Source organism: Gymnogyps californianus, chromosome 19 (genome assembly GCF_018139145.2).
Source record: "Gymnogyps californianus isolate 813 chromosome 19, ASM1813914v2, whole genome shotgun sequence".
Classification (NCBI taxonomy): domain Eukaryota; kingdom Metazoa; phylum Chordata; class Aves; order Accipitriformes; family Cathartidae; genus Gymnogyps; species Gymnogyps californianus.
In genome coordinates, this window is record NC_059489.1 from 3,409,029 (window position 1) to 3,433,160 (window position 24,132).

Below are 24,132 nucleotides of genomic sequence, written 5' to 3' on the forward strand. Positions count from 1 at the left end.
GTTATCCTATTTTATGTTCTCCCACTCTACTACAAAGAGGTTGAAAACAGTTAAAGGTTTACCAAAATTCTTTTGTACAGCACTGTTTTTCTGTTAATACATTTACATTCTGTAAGTGAAAAGGGTTTATTCTTAATTGAGCTTCACAGACAAAATAAGCAGAAAACTTAAATGCGTTTTCATCTTAATAGCACACACATGGTGATTGTGAAATACTGTCTATAACCTTTCCAGTTTAAACTAGCCCACAGTCGAGTACCATTAGAAAAAACTACTGGATTTTTACTGTGTGGTTTAGAGGATTTTTCCACTGAACTAGCAAAGCATTCGCTGAGTATTTTATGTAGCTACTTGGCATGCATTCCTGTTTATTTAATTTGAAAATATTATTTAAATGACAACATTGTGCTTTCAATTTATTTATTTCTTGGTCTATTTTCACATCTTATGAAACTTTGCCTTGCCTCATCCTGAGGCAATGGTGGTTTGAATATTGTCAATACAAAAGAACAGTCAATATTAGACCAGAGCAGAGAAAGTGAAAGGCGCACGTATTGTGCAACTGCCATATCGGGCTGCTTGTTTAAGCATCAGACTGCCAGATATCAATATAAAGCAGACTTTCATATAAATTACTTTATTAACAATGGAAGTATCTCCAAATCAAATTTACCCTCCCCTGTATCTCAGTTAAAGATGTCTTCTGAGGTGTCTTGAAAGTAACTTTAGGACAGTTCTAATTCATAAGTGTCCTTACAACATACCATGTAAAAGGAGGGACGATTTCACGGTTTGCAGATGATGCCCCTTCCTTTCCAACTGATACATATTTGGAGTCCTATGTAGGTCTAAGTACTTGGGGATAGCTAGGGAACTGTGTACATAGCCTCAATTTTCCAAGAGCATATGGCTGAAAACAGAAATTTGAAGGGCAGAGAGAGAAGAGTGTTGGGGTTTTGGTTTTGGTTTTTTAATTGTTTTCTTAATACATGTTGAATTTCCCTTCCTGAAGTCTGGTCCACCAGAGCATTGGTTCACTGACTTTCCAAAAAAAAAAAAAAAAAAAAAAAAAAAAAAAAAAAAAAAGTAATGCTTACGTGGTTTCAGAAGAATCTGAAATATCTATGTGCTAAACATAGTATATTTGAGTTTTATCTCATGACTGATGTTTTAAATAAACTGAGTAGTTTATGACAAAAATATTATAGGCATACAGCTCCCTTAAACTATGAAAAAGGTGAAAATGACCACAAAACTTTTCTTTTGTACACGTTCAAAACAAAATAACATGGTATGACAGAATTAGATAGGCAAGCTTTGACAGTAATCTCACCAATTAACAATGTTCAAAAGAAGTAATACAAAAACCCATATGAATAAAAGAGGATTGGAGCTAAATGAGGCAAATACAGATATAATGTAGGTCCTAATAGAAATAAGGTCTAGAACTGCAGATTTTCAAAGGTATATAGAAAGTAAAAAAAAATCCTCACTAAATCAAGGGTTCCATTGCTTCTGTTAAAAGGTAGTTTCGAAAATTCCTAGAATTCAAACTCTTCTACACTAAAAATTCCTTCAAAGAAACAGTAAATGTGTTCAGAAAGTCTTTCATTCCCTAAGTAATTGGGAAATACATTAAGTATTTAATGAAAAGCCCTGTCACTTCAGCAAAAACTCTCTCACATGAGATTTTTCTGCTATAACAAACTGTTTTGTGAATACCCAATTTCCAAAGAAAATGCCCTAACTTACTAATTTGGGTGTAATTTTTTTTTTCTAAAAAGACTAAAAAGAATCTTACCTCTTTTTCATGCATTCGAAATAGTGCCTGTTCATCACGAAAAGCGCTACTTTTTCCTAGGCCAATTTTGGGTGTCATCTATTGAATGAGAAAGTTCAAAACAACTTACTACGTTCAAAGCAGTAACTCCAAGTAAAATCAATCCTAACCAGAAATGAAAACTATTAAGCATGTTTGTTTACCCTTATAAAATATCACGGGAATATAAATACCCACCAAAGACACTGGCATCGGTTTTTCTCGCAAATATCTTGGATTTTCTAACTGAAAAACAAGTTAGAGAAAAAGTAATCATGTCAGCAATGTGTTACTATTTCTTACAAACAGTAAGAAATATCTCCAGATATTCAAAAAAGTTTGCAATGACAACTTTGGGTGCATACTTTGAGAGGTAATCTGTATCAGTGGGGGTACACTTAACACAGTAACTATATCACTCAAAAGAACAACAACAGAACAGATTTAAGCATGCCTTCGGACGTACACACCAGCTCAAGAACTGCTTTCCACTAGAAAATTTGATTATCTGCAAATCATCAAACCAGTACCATCTCTGGATACATGGCTGTAACCTAGAAGTAACACACCAATTAAGTTTCCTGTGCCTAATTCTTTCTCCTTTAGAACATTTCAATGATCCTTAAGAAAAGCACTCAGCAGAATGCAAAGGTCCAATAACATACTGCCATCTTTTACAAGTTATAGAAATAGAAAATCTTCATAAGAGATCATTTTGCTGGACATGACATACTCAGTAAGTTTTAAAATTTTAGTGTTTCCTAATGCAGATGGATCCAAAATTGCACTTTTTTTTTCCCCCCAAACCCTTGTGGTTGTAAAAATTCCATCAATGCATGTTTTAAAAGAATTTGGCAGCTAAATACGTAGCTTATGCAGAAGATTTCCAGCTTTATTGGATAAACTTTCATTTAAATTGGTGTAAAGCTAGAATGAAACGTACAGATTACAATGATTTTAATCTAGTGTTTTTGAAAAATTACAGTTGAGTGCATTGAAACTATATCCACACATGTAAGTCATAAAGACAAAACATAAGGAAATAATTCATTAACACTACTGTATAATTAAAGCAGCTCTTTTAATCACTATTTTTAAGAACTGAATACAAAACATTGTTCACAACCCACTTCCTCTATCAGACAGCTATATCTTTTTCATTTTCTCAGACGATGAGGCTCAAACATCACATCACAGAGAATGCATAACACCCAAGAAAAGCTTTCAAGGGTATGATCTTGTAAAATGTGGCAGTGAGATTTGGAATACGAATGTGATTGCAATACACATCTTACAACATTTAGTCTTTTTTTTTTTTTTTTTTAAAGATCAAATTGAGCTATGAGGCATGGCAAATATATCAAATGCTTGCACTTTCTCCAGTACTATTAAATAAATTTGTGTGTTGAATTTATCAGTGAAAAAGAGGCTTAATCCCTCTGAAATTTCAATTTGATACAGTATTATTCATTTCCTGTCCTAAAAGGTTATGTAGGATTTCTATATGCTGTTGAAGAGTCGTCATATTTCACCCAGAAGTAGTTGTAGATATTCGCATGTTTAACACATATATTCAATTCCAATGAATAGTATTATCTAACATTTTAATGCTAGAGCTGAAAGCATAAGAAAACCAATAATTTAACAAATAACCTATTTCTCTTTATTGTCAATGAGTTTACCAAAACAGACACATTAACATTTCTTTCATGTAAAGCTTCCTGGGTTGTTTTTATTTTGGGGGGTTTTGGTGTCTTTTCTTTTTTTAAATATGCTATAATGATTGGCATGCAAAAAACATGGGTAGACATTAGTGAATACAGGAATCCCGTACGCATCTACTGCAAAAAAAATTAATAATTTTGGACACAGAAGAGGAGATTGGTGAGGAGAGGAATACAGGAGTAAGAATATCATGGGGCATTAACCACAGAAGATAGATAATAGTGGGGAAAAAAAAAATAATCAAGAGAAAGACATGAATAAAAAGTACAGAAATTCTAAACCAGAAAAATTCAGGAGGGTTTTCTTTGTCCTACACATTTGTACCTGTAATAGTATTTTCTATCTAAAATTCTCTAGTTTTACTAGTATTATACTCTTCCTTCTAGCTCATTTCGCCTACTTCCCCCTCCATCCCACATGCCTAACCATCACCGGTACAGATACCCAAGACTGAAGGCGGCTTGCCAAAAGTTCAAGGTAGATCCCTGATCTGGCTCCCCAGAAAACTGAGCAGCAGATAACATTGAAAGCCTTCACCAATACCTGGTGGAATTTTGAGCAGGCTAAGGCTGCAGAACCAAATTTCAAAGGCTTAATTATTTCCCAAAAGCCCCCTCTCTCATGCAAAATGAGGACAATCACCCTTTACCTTTGCTTTTTTAGAGTTCAAAATTATTGTAAACATTTACAATTAATTCAAATACTTTATCTGACCACGAAATTAAGCTGTTTACAGTCTTCATTTCAAAACCAATCTAAAAAGCTAAGGTATATCCTACTTGTTTATGAGAAATAAGGAAAATTTGTCTCTAATACTTTGTATGGCCTAAGTCTTGCATTTTTTGATTTTGTAACAGCAGCCATATGTGCTTTGAAGTTAAATGTTCCCACTTTGTTACTTGTTGTGGATTATATCCACTTAAACTGATCTGTAAACATTTAATGCCTCAACATTCATTCTTTTCATGCTGGTCTTCTGCAAAACTTCTTGTTCTCAAAATTATACCACATTAAAGAGGGAATATCACAATAAAGAATGCCCAAAAAAGAAAAAAGCTTGTATTTATGAGAAACATGCAAATTTAAAAATAATAAGCAAAAGGTCAAAGACAAACCAAAATACATATGTATGAAACTGAAGGACTGCCATGAGAAGAACCATAAATCACATGCTTTTTTAAGAGTATGAACCAAATAAATGTCATCATGAAAGACATCTTTATTTGAACTGAAATTGAACTTTAATTTGTAAATACCACTTCTTAACAAAAATGGCATTTTGAATTTCTTTGTAGAAAAGATTTTGGATTCTCCTGTTCTATTAGGCAGTCAAACAGACAACAAATCATGTTTCAATTTGTGAGGACTGGCACGGTCACCTTCTAGGACTTGGGTCCTCATAAACCAGAGTTGGCAGGGCTTTGGATGATCAGGTCCCCATTAAGAGATCCCCATTACTTAAGAGAAATAATTTACTTTATGAAAATATACTCATTCTCCTAAGTTGAAAAAGGTATGACAGAAATCTGCATAAAAACACAGGTTCCAAAACTGAATTTGAGACAAATTAGCCATAATTTTTAACTGTAGTATTTTCAATTTCTATTTCTTTTAACAACACCTAAAGCAGCCAAAAGTAAAGATTTTTAAGTATACAATTTTAAAGCTACCAATGCAAGCAATGAGTGAAGCACTGATAAAAGTAAACCGAGCTGGAATGGTTTCCCCCAAAAGCAAGGACAGTGCAGAAGAAGCACAATTTTGAGCACTAAGTACTTCCACAAGACTCATCCTCGGGACATCAACTATATTTCAACCCTCAGGCTGAAAACAGTGGACATGCTTCATATCTGTCATAGTCCAGAAACTTATACCAAAGCTTCTGCTCTTTTGGCACTGTAAATACCACAACAATGACAATGTTACTGTTATGCTTCCATTCTCCCCCTTCCAAAGTCACATTTCATTCTTTGGAAGACGTTTATCAAGGTATACTTATCTTCAATAATGCACAACTGTAGCTTATTACAGTTCAGTAACAGAGTCAGAAGGTATGTTGTATATATTAAGATTCAGGAAAAAAAACCACATTTGAATCAGCAGGCTTGTTGCACATTCCCCCTTAAGCTTCTTCAAAGACAAGATGTGATTGTTTTCAAAACAAGGATGGAAAAAACACACATGAAAGAGTTAAGAACACTTAAGATTTTGAAATGGTAAACAACTAAACTGAACCTTGCCCTAAGTTCGTTCTTTAATCTAACAAACCCAGCCAGCCAGCATGTTCCCTACAGAAATAACTGCTGAGTAGCTTCAGGAAATTTGAGTAAGGACATTCTTATCTAACATCATAATTTGTAGAGAAGTTCACTTTAATGCTGCTTCTGCAGTCTTAGTGGAAGGACATTAAAGCACATGAAGATTGTTTGTCAGCATGGAAGTTGAATTTATTTTTTGAAGTCACAACACCACTTGGAGTTCACTGTGGGAAAGTTTTTACAGTGTTGCTGCCCTCCAACACCACAACATATACAGTAGGTATGTTTATAGTAAGCAGACAGACTAAGAAACCAAACAAAAGATAATCAAATGGTTTGTACAGAAACGGTTGAGCTTAACTAGACTGGAAAGACACAGGCAGATGTGAGCCAAGTACACAAAACAGGCATACATACACTGTTGCTATAGCCACCCAAGAATTCTCTATGCTTGCATCTACTTTAACCCTGTGTTACATATAATTTCTCCACGAAAGGAGAACGTAATGCAAGCCACTGACCGCAGAATTTCTTTGGTCTAAGTCCTCTTAAACCTTTATTAGGCAATAACATTTCCCATGATAAATCCTTCTGGGCAAGACCTGAGTGTCCAGGTTCTTTGTATTGAAGATCCCACATCAGTTCTGGTAAAAGCTAAAGAGTTAATTCTTGTCCTGGCTGAATTCCAGGGATGAAAAATTATGTTCTTCCTGATTAAAAAACCCTTTGCTATTTCCCCAGGGTACAATCTCTTTGTATGCTTTCTACCTAAAATGAAGTGCTGAATTTCCTGGGATGTTTGAAAGAGTTGCTTTGTCACACCTAAAATTGGCTACAGTTCAGTGACAAATGAAACTGTATCAGAAACATCATGAAAAATATACATATAGGCAGGTCAGGTAAGAATATGCAGGGGTTTAATTCACTGTTGTTCCTTTATATCACTTAAATTTTCTATTCAAAAATTGTGTTTGTCTACAATCTAAAAAGCTTAACAACTACAAGAGGAAAAAAAGAAAATGAAAAAAAAAAGCAAGTTTAATTCCGTTATCCAGCAAGCTTCTTTTCCTGACACTACATATATTTCACAATATTTAATTATTTTTTGAGACATAACTAAAGGGAAGGTGAGGATGTCCCGTTTATGAAGTGTACTAAATTTGCAACATCACGTAGAAGTTTACTGACAGCTGTTAATAAGATAGCTGAGGGATTTTTACTATATTCTAAAATAGCTAAAGAATGACAAAGAAAGTTCAAAGTAACAACATGACCAAAGATTACTTGCATTTGTCTAAACTCCTGGCTCTGAAACTTTTCCCTTCAAACGGCAATACAAAAGGATTTCTTCTTTTCTACATTGCAAATGCAAATTCAAGGCATGAACACTTAATAAAGGACAGTCCCCACATTAGTTTAGATAAGAGTCAATAAGGGCTAAGAAAAACACATTTTTATAATGTATTTAAAATTAGCTTATATTAGTATTCCATGTATGAAAGGCAAATTTATCACAATCAAAACTCAACTTTTTTTTTTTTTTTTTAACATTTACCCGTGCATGACTAGAATCTAAAGAACTTGAACAATAAAATGTTTGATAATCAGGAATGCTGCAAGGCAAATGGAAAAATTCTTTTATTACTCATGAGAAGCAACAATATCAGCAAAGTAAGGCAACAGTCTTACTTCTCATGTAGGAAATGTTATTACTACTACTAACAAATATCTGAAGCCTCCATATTACAGTCTGTTAAGCTTTGACCTCTCTGCTTAGTAGAGAAATCATAAAATTATTTCCCAAAACTTTTCACAATATTTTTAGTAATAATAATAATAAAAAAAATCTCAGCCACTGATGTAAGCATATCATCAAAAGTGAAAACACATTCAGTATGCGACCTTAAAAATACATGACCTTTGAAGAAGAGGAAATTTAGAATATATCAAAGAAGTAGAAACCCAAAAGATAAGGGTAAAAATAAATTAACAGTTTATAACTGGTCATTATAACCCGGACAAGCCTATACTGGAACAGTGAAGGCTTAGCAGCAACTCAGAGCCGGAAGATGCTAAGCTTTTCTCACCTTTATGTAAAGCACCTATCTAAATATTTGCAGATTCTTGAATAAAAGCGTATTCTCCATATATACATGTTTGAAATAAGAATAGCTTCCTAAAATTTTAAGGATTCTTACTGAGAAATTCTACTTAAAACTTCCTGACCCTGTAAGAACCCATTGGAGGCTGTGATCCCTAGCAGGGAAACACTGTTCCACAGCAACCACTTACAGACCTCTCTTTTACAACCTCAAATCCTCTTTGTCAGGTAACTCCCAACAAGTCTTATCAGGCAATCAAAGTCTCTCACTAGCGACTTGTTTAATTACCACCCCTGGAGAGGAGACTTGAAAAACTGATTTATGTGTCACGATAGCCAATTTGTTATCCAGGAGAGTTGCCATATCAGTGGAGGATGATGATAGTTTAATAACCATCCATTATCAACACAACATGATTGCAAACTGGAATTTCAATTAGAAAAATAAAAAACAAATAAAATTAAAGAGATAAGCAAGCACCCATATCAACGCTGATATAAAAATGCTGGATATAAAGAGATTCTTTGTCAGCATCAATTGGAACAATTTGTAAAATGGCCATGAGCAAGTTTCACCCTTAAAGCTTTAAAAGCTCAAGGTATCACAACTATCTGCTCATATAATCCAGGTATTTATACAGCCCACATATCCAAAATCTGCAAGTGACTGCTTGCACATTTGTTTCAGACACCTGCATAGCGCTTTCACAAATTGGAGCTGACTGCTATTGAAAAGCTTTCTGGAGATCCACTCTCCCCACTTTACAAAACTACAATTCCTGAAAAATATATTCGTCTAAGTCTGGAAGTGCTAGAAATTGATCTTGTATTACTCTATAAAAGATAAGGAGCTCCAAGGAGCAATAACATGCACCCAGACTAACATTTTCACTAATCTCCACCTTCAGTTTGGAGAAAGCAGTCAGGTAGGTCCTGGATTGGTCTCAACATCAAGACTTCCTTCTCTCTCAGAAGTAAAGCAAGCAAGCAATTTGCACTTAGAATGCTAACAGGCACCAAAACAGCAAGAGAAACACCAAGACAGACACAAAAAAGTTAACATGCTCTCTTATCATTTATGTTTTTACTGAAGAGAACTTAGCCATCAATGCAAAATATTGAGTGTAATAGGCAAGACTTTAAAAATGCTGTCATATCGCTCTGGACTGACAATAGTGTAGGAAGAATAAGGATTATTTGGTAACTGGTTAAAGTGACAACATGAAAATACATGACTATTTTTAAAAAAACAAAGCTGAAGTATTTCGTTAGAAACTAGCGCTCATCCCTCCTAACTTCAGCTGCCCTCTCTCCCAAACACAACTGAGTGAGCTTTCAACCTGTGAGAATAAGCAGAAAATGAGAAAGAAAAAAAAAAAGAAAAAATCTCTTTATTAAAAGTGATCTTAATAAAGTTATATTGTTATGAGGATATTAATCCTAATTAAATAGGTTAAAGATTTGGTGGTACAGGGGAAAGAGTTAAAAAAAGACACAACAACACAACAGAAACAATACAGCGGAATATAGCTACAGAGAGAACGAACTTCACTATGACCTTAGAACTGTCGTGGACTAATACCACAGAAAATACAACCAAGGGAATAAAGTCTTATTATAACAGTAGCCTTAAATTAAAATAAAATTTAAATTCATCTAATATGTCTAGGTCCAAAATATTTTATTAACTGCTCAGGAACAACACATAGATCAAGCCCCACATATTAAATTTGTACATGCAAATATCAAAGAAGATTAACACATATTCGCATCAATCTTGGCTAGCAATTTTTTCATCTCTCCTTATAAAAATATATTTACTGTCTCACTGTATTACCTCTTGTGCTATACCAGCCCCAAAATACAGAGGATGTGTTCAAATCCTAAGAAAAGATGATAGCTTGAAAATAGATTCGATTTTACAGAAGTGTTTACAAAAGTGGTTTATAGTCTAAAAAAAAAATTTTTAAATACAGATTAAAGTCCTCCTAGCTGTAAACATGGAAAGCTTTGGGGAGATATCTTCTATATTTTTACTGAGATCCAATAAATACTAGTTCTGACGTGGTCGAGCTGTCCAAGAAAGAACTCCTCCTTATTCCATCCCCACAGTAGATTCTCTTTCAGATATTTTAGTTTTGATATATCAAAGTCAGGACAAATCTCAGCATCGTAGCAAAAGCACCATATTCACAAACACATTCTAAAGCCAAGGCCACACAAGACCATAGGCCAAAGTACTGCAGAAGCTTCCACAAAGGTAGATTCTTTCCTCAGCAAAGCAAATTCGCAAAGACACACTATTGTTTCCATAACAGCCACAGAGATGGCTTAAAGATTCAAATTATTAAAAGGGAAGGAAAGAGGTTAACACACTAAAAAGTCTCTTGAACACTTCCAAAAGGAGGCAAACTCTGGCAAAAAAAATGTTGAGTTGTATTAATGGCTTGCAAACTCTGTATTCCTTAAAAAAAATAATAATACAGAAAACCAAACTCTTCTTTCATTTATACAAACATAAATTCAAAATAATGTTATTGAGTTATCAAGAAACAGCCTGAATTTCTACCAGAGTAGGACACTTGGTTTTGACCAGCAGGTATTATTATTTTGCTTGATTTATCAGTAACTATATTAAATACAATAAGATTATTATTGCTTAAAAATGAGGTATTTTTAATGTTTTCTTCTCAAGGTCACATGTATTCATAATCAACCTTTCCAAGCTTTACCAATTCATTTCTGAAAGACTGATTCCTACATAAAGTTTTGTTGACTGAATTCAGACATGCAGACGACATTACTAAGGAGTTTTCATTTCAAGTCAATAAGTAATGTACTCTGTTTATTTTACCCCAAGATTCCAACTATTGAGACGTGCTTCGAGGTCACTGTCATCCAAAGAAATGGTTTTTTTATGACGATGGTCCTGGAACATAAAAAAAGTCAAACAAAATATCAGAAGAGCTGGCAGATACATAGTCTTAAAAAAAAAAAAAAGCTTCTCATTGACTTGGCCATGCCTACACTGCACTTCCTAACAGTGTCATGATACCTCTGACAGCTTTAATCTAAATAGCTCAGTTACAAGTAGGATACCGCATTAAGAAAGGAATTCAGAGGATAAATTAGCCTGCCTCCTCACTTTAATGTTGTTCTTTATTTTACTTATTTCCAAAGCAACAGCCACCGTTACAAAGCATGAGTTTACTAAACAAAAATCAAAATACTCCATTCATCAGGCAACATACTTATTCTAGAAATGATCCACCTCTACAGCACCTTTTGTGGGGCTAATCCAGAATTCAGAGATCATCTGATCAGTCTCCAAATAAAAAAAAAAATTACAGGAAACCACAGCAAGGCAGGGATAGCTATAGTGCAAAAGCAGAGGACAGAGTAGCTGCTGCCCAGCTCAAGGCTAGGGGTCCTCTTTGCAGAAAGAATTTCCAGCATTCAGCAAGGACTGTAGTTATTGTTGTTCAAGGCTATGTCTTTCCAAAGAAAGCTTTTCCTGTAGGGTAACAGTAACTATTGATTGTATTTAATGTATCAAATAGGGAAGCTGGTACAGAAAATTTTCCTTAACTGAGATACAACACTATTTAGAAAAACAGAACATTGAAGCATGAATTACTTTGTCTCATTAAGTTTTGTTAACAAGAGGTTTGTGTATTGGCATGCAAGCACCTCTTTTTTAAATCTGCTCATTCATTATGAACATACAGTGAATGGAGCTTTGACTTCAGTTAATCCACACTTGGTTGAGGCAGTTCTTAGTGTTTCTTAAAAGACTCCCTGTTCCTCTACCTGGGCCTGAATTATGCCAGAACATCTGTGCGTCACTGACAACAGAACAAGATACTATTTGTTCCAGCCAGCCAAACGTTCATCAAACTGTTTGGCAAAGCAAGAGAGGATTATTTCACTTAAAGGCCCTTTTAAAGCTGTAATCACAGTAGAATCCAGTATATGGAGCTGAAGAACAATGCAGTGCAGTGATTTGTCTAACATTGCCCTAGAAGCCTGTGGCAGAGCCAGGAACAAAAAAATAAACAAAACAAAAAACCAAGAAACTTTAAAGCCCAAATCCAGGCTTCAACTGAAAGAAATCCTTTTCTTTACAATAGCTGTTCCACAAGAAATATTTCTTTAAGTCAAGTAAAACAAACAGGAAACCAATAAGGAGAAATTTAGTAAATCCAGCATCTGTTTTTATTTTTTTTTTTAATTATGGCATTTCTTTTTTAAATTACATTTGCATATATACAATCAACACACACATAAATACTTTCATACCAACCAGAGCCTGGAGCAGAGACATTCAATTTTTGCCCACAGACCATTTGTAGCCTGCCATGATAAAGCATCCCCTTGCTAGTCCTCTATTCCAAACGCATAGCAGAACACAAATTTCCTCGGAAAGATAGACCTCAGAAGCAAGCTTCCAGTTTATTCCACTTGCACTTCATGTCCTCATAAGTTCTTGATTGTGCCCAGTAAAGAAGGGTAAGAACAGTCTATATGAATCGCTCAGGTGTCAACAGCCCACTTCCAGCTGCAGCCTTTCTAAACTGTTCCTCTGATACAATGAAAAAATAAGTGTGGGCAGACCTACAACATACATACAGCAAATCCAGTGTTTCATGGAGGAATGAGATTATTACAGATGCACTGGCTATGGTGAAGGAACCACAGGAGACAGACCTCTCCAGTAATAAAGACTGGACACTACAAGGCTACACAACACATTCACAAGGAAAAACAGCATACTTGTTGATAACTTACATTTGTCAGGAGTAATTTCCAGTTTAAATGCTTGCAGTTATACATACACTATCATTAAATGTTTTGGACTCAAAGGGTTTTACATGAAGTCTGTTTAGTGTCCTTCCATCAGCCATAATGCTAGTTGTGGAAAGTTTGATAAAACAAACTGTCCAAAATTCACTCTTTCAGAGGTCAACCATCATTAAACAGAGCCAAAGACATCTATGCAGCTTTCTTTAATCTACTATTGCAAAATACAAGATGATGTCAATACAGTCAGTTTGCCAAGCCTAGGGAAAACAATGCAGCAGACATTAAACACACTACACTAAACAGAGGTCAACCATTAGGATGAATTGAGAGCATCCTACAAGAAAGTCTTTTCCCCTGCACTTGCAGAGGGCAGATTTTGACGAGCTTTAGTCCTTCCTATCACTCCTTCCCAAATGTCTGCACTTGTACACAGGGATCATGACTCATGCAATTAGAAATAACAGCTTTATGGGGCTATACAAAAACAATTCATTGAAACTAGAGCAAGTTTTATGACAAAAAGGAGAAGCATCTTACAGACAGTGGTGTGGCTAGGTTATCTTCATCTGTCCGGTGAGGAGGACTCATAGAATGTGATCTTAATGCTGGCTTCTCATTGTGCTTGAATCTTTCCCTGTTATTAACAAAAATAGTAAACAGAAAGAAAAGAATTCATTTTCAACAACTTGTGGCACACAAAGGATGTTTATCTTAACATAAAATCTTTTTAAATATACAAGAGAAAATAATTGTCAAGATGTAAAGATCAAAAATAGTAGAAAAAAAGAAAAATTTCTTATTAAATGCATGTTAAAGGCAAACAAAAGCCTTAAGCATTCCATTAAAAAAACAACACCCAAAAAACCCCACACCAACAAAAACACCAGAAATATCGTGTACACATCACAGTATATTAAAAGGTGTTCTTTGCATTTCTGTTACGACATGACCCAACATCTCCCAAGAGATTTTAGAATAAATCCAAGTTAACTGAGAAGGCTGATCTAGGAGAACGTTTTTGAAACAAAATTGCTGAGCATATGAGACGGCATAGAATAAAGTCCAGCAACTCGGAGAAGAAAAAGGAATTAAGGTGATGGTTGGCCACACCATAGGGAAGAAGACTTTTAAGACCAAAAAAAAAAAATACGAGGTTAGATCAAGGTATATCTTCATATAACATACAAACCTGAAGACAAGGGCACGAACTACATATACAGCTCAATAGAAAAGCAATGACTTGAAAGGCCAGGGTGGAGAGTAACATGTCAAAGAAACAAGTCATAAAGATTGTATTAGTTGCATTTCATTTCATCTCTATTTTATGGACTAAAGTGGTATATATGGGGAGATGGTAAAGAAAGGCCCGCAGTACAGCATGAACGAGTACTCTGTCCAGTAGAGAAAAAAGTGGACAGGGATTTTCTGGAAAAGCTTTTGTCATAAACAAGGAACAAAAGGAAATTAAGAATAACAGATAGGTGAAGATAACCTTCACTGATGCACCTGGTCAACTGACCTTTCTCAACTATAGAACACTGAAAGAAAAGAACAGCCTGGAACAAAATAAAATAAAAATTATAAGAGTTTATTAGATAGGTTGATATAGCACAAGATCCAAAACAGTAGCGAAACACCCTTCAGCATATACTCCAACGTCAAATCCACACGTATTAAAGTAATCAAAAACTCCTGTTAATCCATTCACCTTCCTATGACTAGCTATAGCGTATTAAAATCAAGTCAGACCATTAAAATACCTTTCATTCTTTCCATCCGGCAGCAAATTAGACAGTAAGTTATGCCAAAAAGACACTGAGGCGAATTAAGTGTTTATGAACAGAAAGACAACTGTTGGATGTACAATGTAAACTAGTCACTTCTAGGAAGACAAACACAGACAAACTTTTCATGAAGCACACCGCCCCAGCTTTCATCAAAACAGCAGGGTACAGTGAAATATAACAACTGGGAGCATACCTTCCCTTCCAGCACCAATAAATACCAACAACATATATGGATGCAAAATAACAATTACAAAGCAGTAAATAGTTTAGATAAGCAAAGTCTTAGAGGTAAAAAACATCAAAAGAAATATAATAATACAATGACTGTCTCTAGCATTCCAAATAATGCATTTCTTACCAAGATTTCATTTGGCACAAAATTATCTTCCATTAAAAGGAAACAAATCTTTGCCTGTCAGTAAATCTGCACTGTTATCAGACTTCTTTTCTGAGCAATACTGAGGTTACCTAACAATTCAATAAAGCTCCAATTGTTTAAAATGAGAGAAAACAGAATTCATGCCCCTTATCATTAAGACATTAAGGAATATCAATAAATATTCAAACCAACCCAAGGTACCTGTAATATTTTTAAACTGACAAAATGGGGAAAAATAGCCTAGATATATTCTTAGTTCTATATTTGCTATTTTGAAGAGGAACCAAAAAGGAAGTAGCTTTACTTGATTCTATAAACAGAATTTGAAAAGACCATTAAGGATGGACCGCAATTTTGCTCACATCAAGCATATACTACCCGTTCACTCCCTTTTCCAGCCTTCTGCTAATATGAGTCAGGCTCCAGAAATCACAAGATTATTTCTTTTTCCACCCACGGCAGGTGAGTGGAGAATGGTCAGAGTCTTGACACCAGCCCTGTGACCTCCTGCTTCAGCCAAAACAGTGAGCTAGCATGGGAGAAGGAAGCAATTTGCTGCTAATAAAGGAGATTAGCAAATAATTTCCTACTAGGAACAAAGTAAGGGAAACTCACGGGTTCCTCCTGGAACAGCACAGCTACACACTAACCTTTAACAATGTTTTTCAGGCATAATCTATAAACATACAGTAGAATTTTCCTGTGGGGTCAGAAAGACCAGGTTTCTGTTCAAACCAAACTACACATTCCTAAAACCAATTCTCTCATGTTTCAAAATAAAGATGCACCTTTCTAGCACCAGCTGGCTTGGTCTTATTCACTTACACCCTAGTTTGCAAGTGAGGTTTGTCTATCTACTTTTTTATTTAGCCAGGTAAACAACAACTTATAGAAAAGCCAAAATCTTCATACATAGAAGTATGTGTATTGCAAGATAAAAACAACTATGAAAATAACTTCTCCATTTGTTTGCTTCTTTTAAAGGAGGGAATCTTGAGATAAATAAACATCAAAAAATTACTCAAACATTTCTCACTGACATTATCTATTTTGCCCTGAGAAAATGTTGTAGTCTATCTGTAACAATTGAGTCATGGTTGGAATGCAAAATTTTTATCCAACTACATAAATGGCATGCCTATGGATACAGTTTTCCTAATACGCATTCTGAGTAGAGACACAAGTATAACGTAACAAGATCACCATCTGCTGGCTCTCTCTACAAACTGCAGATTCCAGAAATACCTAATACTTTACATCTTTACTTGCACTGATAGCTCATTCAAAACTGTAAATACAAAGACAGACAGGATCTATACGTGGAGTATAGCTAACATCTTAATAGACACATGCAAATAAATACTAAATAACCTATTTCTACAAAACGTAACAGCTGAAACATTTACTTTCAGTAGTTCTTCCTGCATAACTCGCACATTTAACATAAATTAATCTTCATAGCAATGAGAAATTTATGTAATCTACAGAGCTATCAAAATTTCTAATTGCCAACACAAATTCAGATTTCCTCAGGCACAGCTCCATTCTTGGTATGAGTACCTATTAGCAGAGCCATGCCTATACAGCTAAGTTTCACTTCCAGATTTCTTTAAACCAGTAACTTATTCCATCACATTTACTTGCTTCTCCTGGTGTGAAATAAGCAATACAGGTCTCCAGAGAACTCACCAGAGCCTTGGGAACCATCTGTTGATCACCAGTGTAGGTATTGCTACAGTCCCACAGGACAAAAAAAAAAAAAAAAAGTAAATTAAATAAAGCTTCACTACTCCACCCACAACTTAGGGAACTTTGCCAGACCAAGCTGAATCTTAGGTTCAGACACTGAATGGGAAAAGGGGTCAGATTTCCAATATTCTACCGTAATCCAGGTAGCGAAGAGGGAAAAAAATATGGCAAAGAATACAAGGGATGGAGTAGGCGGAACTATACCTCAGCCTTCCTCAAATGGGGACAAGCACCAGCTGCATGCAGAGGGAGGAGTATGCTGCCTCATTCCACTCAAATAACACCCCAGCTGACAGTACAAGCAAGGAATTCAGAGGAATTGAGTGTATTTTTATGCCGCAAATATGGCCTCGTAAAGATATCAATATGCTAGACTGGGCCTAATAGGGGAGAGTTGTGCTGATATTGCTTTGTCACTTCTAATATCCAGAGTGATACTTTATCGTGATGGTGCTACTCCCAGCGACCAAGACAATCTGATCAGGTCTATGCCGGATATCTTGACACGGCACAACGCTATCTAACACAGATTTAGCGGACGTCTCAAAAAGCATTTCTAAAGCATAATACAGTCTTTGTTCACATAAGGTCAAACCTAATTTTTTTAATTGAGGGTATTTAGACAGCTCTTCCCAATGGTTCTTTGTATCACCAAGCCTAAAGCAGTAATATGGTAACACAGCTGGCAATTTCTCCATTCTCCAGCTTCGTTTCTTAAACCACAAGTCTGCTATCAAAACCACAGGTTCATATCAGAGCATTGGAGTGTAAGCAACCAGAAGACCCCTTAGTATTACCATTGTGGGACTCAGAAAGAGGAGATGCATCAGTCCCAAGAGCAACTTTTTAAATGACTGTTAGAATTACACATAGGTAATAGATACATAAGAGGAAAAGTTTCATGATACTCAATATCAACATGATGTTACTTGCAAGAGTGCCTATCTGTCATCTACCCAAATCACAGCTGAAAAATGAAAAAATGCAAGACTCGGCACTGTGACACATAGCATAAACATCAGTGTGCCTAAAAAATAAAAATAACAGCTAATGATAACCACTTATGAAAAACACAAGTGAACACATAAAAAAAGGCATTAGACTTCTGAAACAAAACCTGTGAGCATATTTATAATGCAATGAAACCAAACCAGAAGTTTCATACAGAAGTAGAGCAAACACTTCCTCTTGTACAGAGCCTACTAAGTTTTGAATAATATTCACACTCTACCTCTAAGAGTGCTTTTTTCACCAAGGATTTCAGAGAATTTAAATACTAGCTCAACTTCAAAATGAGCAAAGAGGCAATTCCATCCATGACTGAAATGCAGCCACATAAAAAAAAAATGGAACATAGATCTTGATAATCAGCGCAAAGTTGCACTGCATAAGAAAAACTAGAAAGAAAGTAAATACTTAAGAATAGAATGTAGATTAGACTAAAATTTACCTAAGATTCCCACAAAATAGGACAGAAAAAAAGCCTATGATTTTCAACAGCATTCAACTGACCAGCTTGGCACACCTTCAATACTGCAGGGACATTTTTCTAAGCCAACAGGAAAACAAGCCTTAATAACCTGATACATTTCCTCCCTTTACCTGCTCTGTAAACAGCTCTATACCCAACTGATTGGAACCAAGGATGCAGCTTAAGCTTACTGGCTCCTGCAAACCTACAAAAAGACACTGTCCAATGGATTGCCATAATGAGGTGCAGCTACAGATATTCAGCATTCTGCTGTACAGCTGCAAATGAGCAATACTGAAATTTTTGCGTTATCCTAATGACAAACATCCGGGATCTAGGCATAGGGGGTGCTAGTCACCAACAAAGCACACGTATTTGTAGTAGACAGCATGATATAAATCAAAACATTTTAAATCAAACTCAGAGAGAGATTGTTCAGACAAGGATGGAGTCGTTGCAAACAATCCTCCCCACGCAGGAGAACAAAACAACATGGCAGTGTATCCCACAGGCAGCAGCTCTGATTTTTAGCCTCGTAAGTTTTAACGAGTATAGCTGGTCCAGCCTGACCTTCTGTAATCCAAGATTCATGAAGCTTATGGGAAATATAAAGAAATCTTGCTATTTCATAAGGAAGCCATGATGAAACACAAGACAAACAGGTAAGTGTTTAATAAGAAGATGCTCGCAAAAAGATGGATCAAATCCCTCTTTCTTTGTACGCATTTAACTTTTCTTCCTTTGTCACAGAACAGCAAAACTTGCTTATCTGCAGGGAGCCACTATTCTGTTTCCTCTAAAAAACCTGTGAGCAACAATGATAGAACATCCTTTAAATCCACCATCTGTATGCTTGTTTATATTTCTATTCTCTATAGGAAAAAGCCATTAAAAACTATTTGATATAAAAGCTCCTTTCAGCATTATGACCTTAGACTACAACCTTTTTTAATATGATACGTTTACTCTCCCCACATTTTTTTGCCACTCGCTTACTGTACATTCCTTTTATATTGAACTGTATAGAAATAGTGAAGATTAATCCACGTCAGCTTCATTAGTTAATACCACTTTCCATACATCAGCATGCAGAAAACAGGACTGTACAAGAACTCCAAGGGGACAGCAACTGTTTTGATCTATTTTAAGAAAAATCTGGCCTGAGAGTCTTCTGCACCTATACAGTCTTTTACCACATCACTTCTTCCTTACTGCCTGTCCACATTTGTCTGTGCTTCCCTCTCCCAGTTAAGTAATTTTGTGTGAATTCTGTCTCTTGCCTTGTGACCACTGTGCTTTGCCACCACAATATCTGAGGTCTGAAAAACATAACCAGAGTACCAGCTTATTTGACAGATACTTAGAATGTCAGAACAATAGCTATTATCTACTTTTGAAGTCTACAGAGTATGTTACCAAGTCTACAGAGTATTAACATGAAGAGAGAAAATGGTGCAAAAAAGTAGACCGTGATTATTTCTACATTAGCAAACAGGCTCTTTGTGCAAGTCATGAGTACTCCATGGTAACCACCAGTCCAAATCACTGTAAAGCCCTCTCTTCAGGTGCTGCTAAATTTCTCAAACTATCTGTTTGGCCTATTGATTTTCCATGCTAAGTGTCTGTAACTGAAAGGGGAAGGAGAAAAAGAGGAAGGGAAACAGGATAGAGCTATGGGACATGGAAGAAGACTTACAGAAGCCAGAGAAGACGACATAACGGAGGAACGTAATAACAGAAAAGTATAAGAGTTATCATTAAATTAGAAGCTATTAGTTTCTGTATATAAAGTACAAACACTACATTCAAGATGAGTCCATGAGGGAGTGTAATAAATTCATACACACAAACTGAAACATACAGACAGAGCTTATCAAATCAAACATCTATTAAATATGAATCAAATACTGAATAAAGCAAATACAGAAGTCTTACCCATATGTAAGTGGTGTTGCTAAAGATGATTCCTCTTTAGAGGATATCTTCCACGATTCCTCATGCTTAGATTCAGTGTTTCCTAGTTCTCCCATTACCCAGTCAGGTAAGCAGTCTGGGCTACTACTCCGAACTCTTGTTGAATTTGGTTCATCAAAATAAATTGACTATAATTAAAATAAATGCAAAATCAACACTAGAATATATTTACACAAATATATTCTTTACACTGTTAATGTCATTTCTTGCAGGAATATCTGCCGTATAAAAATTCTTTTTCCAATGAAGTCAGTGAGGTATGCAAATATTACCTTCCCAACTCATGGAAATTAGTACAACAGGCAATGGTGTGCATGTTTTCCAGTACTTTACTTCCTTCAGTATAGGTAATTTTAGCATAAATTAGGACCGTTATCTCACTAAAGCTGATGCCAGTGGTTGACACAGTATATTCAGGTCTCCAGAAAACAAACTGCAAGCTTAACAATATCTATGTGAAATACTGTTATCTTTTCTTTCATAGAAAGACAGACTACTATAATCACCTCAGACTACTAAAGTCACCTCATTTAGGCACATTTTTCCTCTCACAAGAACTATCTGCTGATTAAGACAAAATATAGCCTCAAGAGTCTTTTATTACATCTTTTCAAAGAATTAGACAAAAATTATCTTTCTCTGCCTTCAGAACACCTATTTTTATAACCCTTCTTAGAACCTGAATTTTGAAGAAGAAACAAGTCTCAAAAGGTTTTGCACATTGAAAGATTTTTCCAACACCAATTACAAGATACACAACATAAATGCCTGTATTTGCCGCATGCAATTCCACTCAATTCATTCAGAATTGTTTTTCACATTTATGCCAAATCAAAGACTTAAAAGTATTTTAAGAATATATTTAAGCAAGTTTGTCTTATAAAGAAGTTACACCTACCATGTAGGAAGGTAAAGTTTTCAGTATTCCTGGTTCTGGTTTATGCGTAAAAGGACCTTCCAGCACACCTCGCTTTAGCATGTGGAGCAAAAGTTTTGCATATAGGTTCCGATTCTTCCTTCCCGCTATTCCTGTGCCTGCTCCTGAGGGTTCGCATAGTTTTTTAATCCACAGTGCACATCTTTGTCGTTCTAAAAATATAGATATACATAATCACTATACATTTTCAGAGCAAATCAAACACATAGCAAAACCAGAAGCCATTACTGGTCACCAGTTTTGCAGATGTTTCCCTTCTATCCAAAAGTTTAAAGAAAAACAAACAAAAAAACCCAAATGACCAAACCAAAGGAAAAAAATGGTTAAATACCCAGATTAAAAATAAGTCTTTAACAATAGTTCAAATTTACATCATCCAGAAATATCTTCTATAAATTCATGTTTACCAGAAGTTTACATGACTTCTAGAAATAGCATGTTGAGAATCAATCTCTAATAAGTACAGAACACATAAGTTACCAGGAATTCTGAACTCACTGCAAGAGCTGCCATTAACTACAACATACAGCTTGCATGAGTGTTAATATTTTAACTACACAATAAATCTTCATTCATTTTAAAAATCTCTATTTACACAAGCTTTGCTACCATGATGAAATTATTCATTTGATTAAACGTTTACAAAGCAAGGTCTTAATTTGTAGGGTTTGTGCCTTTCATAATAACCAGTTAGTTCCAATAATCAGATTTATAAAACATCATTTATTAACTGATGTTTATACTATTACACATTCCTAAGCCAAATTTTAAAAACCTTATCTCTAAAAAATATTTGCAATTTTGTAAGTGCAATCTCAAAAAAAAATGCCTCCTAGAAGCTTTTAGTTTCTACTGAATTAATTTTTTAAAAATAGAGACGTTAACGTATTTATGCAAAAGCACATTTACATCACCAAGACAAGACAGATAAGCTCAAACAATAGCAACAGGTACCTAAAAAACCCAACTTTAAAAGTTGTACAAGTCCCCCCTCAAAACAGTGCCTTGTAACATCAGACATTAAGTGTCTGGTTAAAGAAAGTGATACAAATACACGTAATTATCAGTAACCTAGAGTTTTGTTATTAGCATTTCTCTATATGCACATTTTACCATATTTACCTGACCTATGCTGTAGTTTTAGAACATGAGGCTTCATATCCACAACACAGTGATCAAATTCTGCGTCTAGTTTTTCCCATATTTCCTCTTCACCATTCATTTTGAAAGAACACAAAGTAACCTGCAAAATTATTCACACTGAAGTAGACACAATCAAACACCACTATACATTAGTCTCTGTTCATCTTAGGCCATGCAAAGACATGCTTTGGAACTATATGGAAAATAAAACTAAGTATTTTATTATATTCAAATAAACACAAAAATAAGAGTGATTCTTTGCAAGCAACAGACATTCAATGTAATCTACAAGAATGTGTTTGTTTAGATTTGAAAATGAGTAGTCAACCACACAAAAATGTATTCAGTTACACACAATTTGTATAAAACACCTAAAGGCATTTGTGTCATAGCCACATTCGAAAGTTTTTCCTCCTTAGAATTAGTTGGGGTCTTTTTTTTTAAATAAGAGGGAAAAAAGGAGGAAAAACAGCCAATAGACCTATGAGATAAAAGTAACAGAATCCAGAAACGTTGTCGGAATTGTTTTTTAATGAAGGAGTATTGAAAAGAGAGCCAAACAAGAGCTCTGTAGCCAAGGTCATCTGTCATTAACTTCCCAGCTGGAGTACGCATTTTTTTGTACATTTGAGCGTGCAATTAGCACATGTCTTTGCCAATTTAAGGTGAACCCAACAGGCAGCCTGCAGAAGCCGTTGGGGCTGTCTTTCCCCGCAGACAAACCCCGTTACCCTCCCAACCCCGGTCCCACGCCGAGGCCCGCCGGGCCGCCCCACGCCGCGGCACCTCTCCCCGAGCAGCGGGGTCCTCACCGCCCGCCTCCCGGCTCCGAGCTCCAGCCGCGCTCCCTGCAGGCCGAGAACAAGGGGTTTCCTCCTGCCCTTCCTTCAGGTGCTTTACCAAACCGCTTGCGTGGAGCCCCGCGTCTGCCCGCAGCGATTTACCGCAGCGAACAACCCCGACCTCCTTCCCGCCCGCTGCCCATTTGATGCCACAAACCGCCCCCAGGCTCCGCACCCCAGCCGGGCACCCCCCGGCACCCCGGGCCCCGCTCCCCGCGCTGCCCCCCGGGACACGCCGCCCTCTTTACCTCGCTCTCTGCGGCGCCCACGCCTGGCTCCGGGGGCGGGGGGGGGGTGGCCGGGCCGAGCCGGGCCGGCGGGTCCCGGCCCCCCTCAGCGGGGGAGAGGCCGCCCCAGCGCAGAGCCGGCCCGGCCGAGCGGCCAACGGTTCAAACCGACCCCACCCCCACTCCCGGCGGCCCCCGCCGGCTGCCGGCCCCGCGCGTTTCCGTTTCCGCGGGCCGCCCACGGGTTGCCAGGCGACGGCTAGGCCCGGGCGGTGGCCTACGGGCGGGAAAGCTGAGGCGGGCGGTCGCCCTGGCGCCGCCCGTGAGGAGAGCCCTGAGGGGTGTGCGGTTGAGTGTGGGGAGTTGTTCGTGCCCAGAAGCCGGTACGGAAAAAACTGTTGGGCTTGAGAGAGTAAAAGGGTGCGTGGAAGGCGGTGCGGTTGTACCGCGGAAACACAATCACAGCCTGTGCCCCTTAATTACTCTCTGAAGTGATCAGTGTCACCTCACGCACGGTCAGCAGCAGTTGTCCCAGCCGGGCCCACTGCACCCAACAGTGCGATCATCGCTACACCCAACACTCTTCCCTCCAAAAATACGTATGTGCGCATAGATAAATATTTATTTGTACACTCTGTCGTGCATGCACATGAAAAACCTCAAAAGGGCCCAGCAGAGCCGGAGGGAGCACCAAGGGAGAAATGGGAGATCCCAGAAATTTAACGAGGTTGGTTCGGGCCCTCGTTACGCAGGGGACAGACCCAGTGCTTCAGCATCGCGGGAGAGCCTGGACTAGAGAAGTGAGGGTGCAGAAGCGGCGGGAGATAACTCTGGGTTGTTGGGGATGTGTTTCTTTGTTTTAGTTGCTGCTAGTTGGATGTCGGCTATAGCTATTTTTGTATCTTCATTATGGTCAA

At 36.9% G+C, this 24,132-nt stretch overlaps 1 protein-coding gene across 1 annotated transcript in view; it reads right to left on the bottom strand.

Annotated features, from left to right (window-relative positions):
• The window catches only part of CEP112 (centrosomal protein 112), a 174,881-nt gene extending 151,581 nt beyond the window's left edge, over positions 1–23,300 (bottom strand). The window contains exons 1-8 of the mRNA XM_050908422.1: positions 23,237–23,300; positions 22,126–22,246; positions 20,965–21,155; positions 20,028–20,194; positions 13,244–13,340; positions 10,758–10,832; positions 2,018–2,065; positions 1,802–1,879 (exon numbers count right to left, since the gene is read on the bottom strand). Coding sequence (XP_050764379.1) covers positions 1,802–1,879; positions 2,018–2,065; positions 10,758–10,832; positions 13,244–13,340; positions 20,028–20,194; positions 20,965–21,155; positions 22,126–22,225 — 756 coding nt within the window. The 5' untranslated portion in view covers positions 22,226–22,246; positions 23,237–23,300. The remainder of the gene's footprint in view (positions 1–1,801; positions 1,880–2,017; positions 2,066–10,757; positions 10,833–13,243; positions 13,341–20,027; positions 20,195–20,964; positions 21,156–22,125; positions 22,247–23,236) is intronic.
• Positions 23,301–24,132: the final 832 nt, after the last annotated feature.